Here is a 5,105-nt window from a genome sequence, read left to right on the forward strand (position 1 = left end):
TCCTTTAAGTTTCTGTAGACTTTTAATACGCTACCTTATTTACTATTTAGTTTCTTTGTTATTTAACACTAATAGTCTAATGCCTTTCGTTTCGAGACACGGCCCATCCAAAAAGGCCCACTACTACTAAGATCCTCTTTCGCCGCAACATGTGTGATTTAAAACGTCTCCGTACCATTTTTTGAGACTATAGACCCAATTCTGATCGTGACGCTGAACAACATACATATAAAACTGTTGTAAGAAGAAGAGATTTTGATTATTCGAGTCAGGGGAAACGTAGGGGTTTAGGAATAAATGTTGTAACTGACAAAACCTAAATTCTTTAAATGCCAAAACAAATCTGAAACAGACACCAACTTTTTAGCTAGCCAAAAGCTTATATAACCAAGACTAGTACTACTATACCAAACAAGATACCAATTTCTAGGTATTCCAAGATTGATCTTTCATCCAAAGAAAAAGTTACCACAACATTCAAAAGATCAATGAACAATTATAATCCACAAGAGAAGCCAAATCAGTGTTCTTTCATAATGGGATTGATACGTAGATAGATCTCGCCAGCTAATAAACTCCCTAAATATATGTGAACTTCCAAGTCTGTAGCCAAGGAAAAGTTGTCTATTCGTCTCTAGTTCTGACTAGCGGAAGAGCCGTGGAACTGATCTTTTAGGCACTTTCCCTTCAAGCTTTAGTCTACGATAGGACTCCCTGATATGACAAGGTCTTATAGGTCCTGATTCTTTCCTTTCCGCCATAACAACTCGTGCTACACAAAACGTTATCAGATCAAGCACGTGAGTTTTTTTTTTTCCTTCTACAGTTTCTACATTGCAACATAAACAAATTTAATTTGCGAGCTGTCTTACCTAAAGATTCTACGTTGCAACATAAACAAATTCAATTTGGGAGCTGTCTTACCTGTTTCAACGAGTTCACCAACGAACATCTTCGCTATACCACAGACAACAATAATCATTGGCATACCAATCTTCTGACTCCCAGTGACACCTATCAACAACTGCATCAACATCACAAAAGCTAAAATGGTTCATATTTGGATGAAACAACAAAATTAAAGGAAACGTTGTTCATAACCACAAATCATATACTATATAATACCTTCTTCATCTGTGGTCTTTGAAGTGCAGATCTCCTAAAAGATTCGTATCTACTCATCTGATCCTCAGTGAATTGCGACAAAATGGTTCTGAAGTATTCAAATCAAACAAAATCAATTCATAATAATCAAAGCAAGAAACTAATCAAAATCTATAAAAAAAAGAAGACTCACTGCATTTTAGCCATCTTAGCAGGGTCAGCACTAGTTGGGTATTTAGTAAGCTCAACTTCCATATTCTCTTCCTCTTCTTCTTCATCGTCATCTTTGTTCCTCGCTTCGGCAACAGCAACGGAGGTTTTAGACTTCTTTGCCGGACGGCGAACATCTACTGGTCTCTCATCTTCCTCCTGTGTCTGATCGATTTCAGTACGTCCTTCTTCACTACCATCGCCTCCTCCTTCTCCTCCGCCGCCGCCAACGGGTGATTCCGGCGGAGATTCCTCTTGCTCCTCCTCAATTGCTGCTTCAAATGGATCCTTCGAGTGCTTCATTCTAACTCAAACCTAAAATTCGGAAAAAAAACACACAAAAATCGAATCTGTAAACTCCAAATTCAGCAGCTCGCAATTAGGGTTTTAGTGAAGGGGAACGAGTTCTAACTGCGTAACGCAATAGATAGCGAAGATGATTGACGAACCTTGGAGAAATTTTTTAGGAGAAGAAACTCAGATCCAGTTTCTTTAGGAAGCACAAAATCTATCTCTCTGTCTCTCTCCACGGTTTCAATTTCAAGTTTTCGTGTGGTTTCTACAGGTGTGTTATAGTCTCGGTTTAATCCAATCAATTGATGATTCCAAACCAAATATTGAACCGGATATTATGAACCGAACCAAATAGTTTTGACTTTTGAGCGCATAATTAAATTCTTTAGCTTTGACCGAACCAACTATTTATGCGCTCAAAACTATTTGGTTCGGTTCTGAACATATTTTAATTGTTGAAAACAAGATTAGGTGTGTGTGTGTTTTTGCGACGAATCTAAGTATTGCAAATTTGATTTGGAAATACTATAAAATTTTGCGATATAACATTTTCAGCGATTATAATTTTTTTAAGAAAATCAGTGACATTGAATCTGTGGATTTGATACTAAAAGCAACATAGTTCAGATAATGTAAATACTGTATATGATATCTAATATCTATAAAAAGTAAACAAGCATGTGTGTGTGGAAATATAAATCTGACAGTATGTTACTAATGTCTTGAAAAGATATTTAATAGAAAATTGAATCAAAATTTTATTTATCATCTTTCACATCATTTATCATTTTTTCTTCTTCTCTAAAGGTCTGGACCGTCTGGTTAACCGGATATGTTATGACACGAAGATTTAATCCTAACCCCTTTTTTTGCCTCCTCAACCTCAATATAAAACTCATATCACCAAACCCTCATTACAATTCTAAAAAAAAAACTCTATGAAACACATAAAACAGAAGAAAAAATATATATATATATTTAGTTTTATATATATAACACCACTGCATTTAGAAAGTATTGGGCTGTTTAGCCTGAGAAATCATCTGGACAACCTCTCTCATGGTCGGTCTCTCAACACTATGTTCTTGAACACATAGCATTGCGACAAAGAAGAGTTCCATGGCTTCTCCTAATGGCACGTTGCTCAATCTCTGGTCAATGATCTTCACCACACCTTGTCTATTACAGTTTGTCTGAATCTTTGACCATTGCACAATGTCTATCCCTTCTTCCCCAAAGTTATCTACTGGTTTTCGACCCGTAATCAGCTCCAATAACACTACTCCAAAGCTGTACACATCACTCTTCTCGTCTATTCTCAGTGTATATGCATATTCTGCATTCAACAAAAACGGATAGGTTTAGGTCAATCATGAGTTTTAGCTAGAAGTGAATTTGACCTTAATTAAGTGTAACGTGTGCTACAAGAAAGAAGTATTAGGAATCAGTCATATACCTGGAGCGATGTAGCCGTACGAGCCTGCGATCGAGGACATACACTCTGAAGCTCCATTGTCTTGCCTCATAAACTTAGCGAGCCCAAAATCAGCGACATGAGCTTCAAACTCAGGACCCAACAAGATGTTGTTTGACTTCACATCACGGTGAATTATAAGCGGCGAGCAATCATGATGAAGATAACACAACCCCTTTGCTGCCTCCAAAGCTATTTGTAACCGTGTTTCCCATTTCAAAAACACTCCAGCTTTCCCGTGCAAGACTTCTCCGAGGCTACCATTAGGCATATACTCGTAAACAAGGAGATTCACGTCTTTGTTGGAACAAAAAGCGAGCAATCTCACTATGTTTCTGTGTCGGATTCTACCTAATGTCTGAATCTCTGCTGCTAAACCGTTGTCGTGAGATGATCCTTTGGTTATGGTTAAGAGCTTCTTGACTGCAACCTCTTCTCCGTTTGGCATTACGCCTTTGTAGACAATCCCCGCACCGCCTTTACCAATCACATGGTTCTCTTTCACACATTCTAAAATGTGTTCGCTTCTGAATCCGAGCTTTTGAAACCCTATGAGCTTCCATAGATTCGGATTGCTCTGTCTCATTCTCCGATTCTTGACCACAGCTAAAACGACGAACACCAAGAAAAACCCTAGTAGGCCTAACCCGAAAAACAACTTGAATTTTGCGGAGATTTCACCGTGGGATCTTGCGTTCCTCTGGTTAAGTAGCTGGGATTGAGATTGATTTTGGGAACCGTTGCAAGGGTTTGAAGAGAATCCACAGAGAAAAGGGTTTCCGAGGAATGACGTGTTGTTGAAGTAAGAGAATTGCCCTGAAGTTGGTACTGAACCGGAGAAGTTGTTGTGTGAGAAATCTGCTGACGTTAAGCTCTTCATGTATCCGATTTCGACGGGAAGGCTTTGGTTTAAGGAGTTCCAAGAAACATTCAGATAGTTTAGAATCCGAATCTGAGAAATCTGAACCGGAATCTGACCAGAGATCTGGTTATGACTCAAATCCAAGTATGTGAGTGACATACAATCACCAAGCTCATGAGGAAACTTGCCTGAGAAGTTGTTTCTGCTCATGTCAATCTTGAGAAGACTCTTCAAACTTCCTATTTCTCCAGCGATCTGTCCTGTGAATCGGTTAGAGCCGAGAAGAAGAATCTGAAGGCTTCTGAGGTTTCTGATCGAACCAGGAATCGGTCCAGACAACCGGTTATTGGATAGATTGATCTGTGTGAGGCTCGAAAACCGTTCATTTCCCGCCTCGTCTTCAGGGATTTCTCCAGTCAAGAAGTTGTTTTGAAGCTCAAGAAGCTCAAGATTCGGCAAGTAAATCAACCCCTTTGGCAATCTACTGGTGAGAAAGTTTTGCCCGAGACGAAATCTCCATAACGGCTCACATTGACCAAGATCTTCAGGGAGAGGACCGAACAAGAAGTTGTTGAAGAGAATGAGAATCTTTAGTCTTCTTCCGAAACAGAGTGATTCAGGGATCAAACCTGTGAGCTTATTGGTAGACAAGTCGATCTCGATCAACTGTCCGTTTGATCCGAGTTTAGGAGGAATCTTTCCAGTGAAGTTGTTGTGCCAAAGCTTGAGGATTTGCAGATCAGGAAGCTGAGATACGAACTCAGGGATCTCGCCGTGTAATCTGTTGAAGAAGAGGTTAAACAACTGAAGCTTTTGAAGACCAGATAGCTCCAGAGGAATCTCTCCTTCTAGAAAGTTGTTGGAGAGATCAAGAGTCTTGAGGCTTGTCATGTTCCCTAGCTCTCGAGGAAGGAAGCCTGTAAGCTCATTGGTCTGAAGAAACAGAACCTCCAAGTTCTTTAGATTCCCAAGTTCTGCAGGAATTGATCCTTTCAAGCTGCAGTTAGCTAAATCCAAATGAACAAGATTGATCAACTTCCCGAAATCTGCAGGTATCCCGCCGCGGTAATCGTTGTAGTAACCTAAGTAAAGCTGTTGAAGAGTGGTGATGTTCGCTAGCTCGCTAGGGATTCTCCCACGGAGATCATTACCAGATAAAGA

The 5,105-nt window shown here is 39.6% G+C and overlaps 2 protein-coding genes across 2 annotated transcripts in view; both read right to left on the minus strand.

The window, feature by feature from the left end:
* Window positions 299–1,875, minus strand: LOC104718287 (transcription initiation factor TFIID subunit 11). Its single transcript, XM_010436004.2, has 5 exons — window positions 1,764–1,875; window positions 1,298–1,629; window positions 1,126–1,213; window positions 925–1,024; window positions 299–772 (listed from the first exon to the last, which is right to left on the minus strand). Exons 2-5 carry the CDS (start codon window positions 1,615–1,617, stop codon window positions 645–647), a joined length of 636 nt encoding a protein of 211 aa, XP_010434306.1. The 5' UTR covers window positions 1,618–1,629; window positions 1,764–1,875; the 3' UTR covers window positions 299–644.
* The window catches only part of LOC104720224 (leucine-rich repeat receptor-like serine/threonine-protein kinase BAM3), a 4,549-nt gene continuing 1,901 nt past the window's right edge, over window positions 2,458–5,105 (minus strand). The window contains exons 2-3 of the mRNA XM_019230690.1: window positions 3,065–4,132; window positions 2,458–2,944 (exon numbers count right to left, since the gene is read on the minus strand). Coding sequence (XP_019086235.1) covers window positions 2,616–2,944; window positions 3,065–4,132 — 1,397 coding nt within the window. The 3' untranslated portion in view covers window positions 2,458–2,615. The remainder of the gene's footprint in view (window positions 2,945–3,064; window positions 4,133–5,105) is intronic.

This window comes from Camelina sativa, chromosome 10 (assembly GCF_000633955.1).
Source record: "Camelina sativa cultivar DH55 chromosome 10, Cs, whole genome shotgun sequence".
Taxonomy (NCBI): domain Eukaryota; kingdom Viridiplantae; phylum Streptophyta; class Magnoliopsida; order Brassicales; family Brassicaceae; genus Camelina; species Camelina sativa.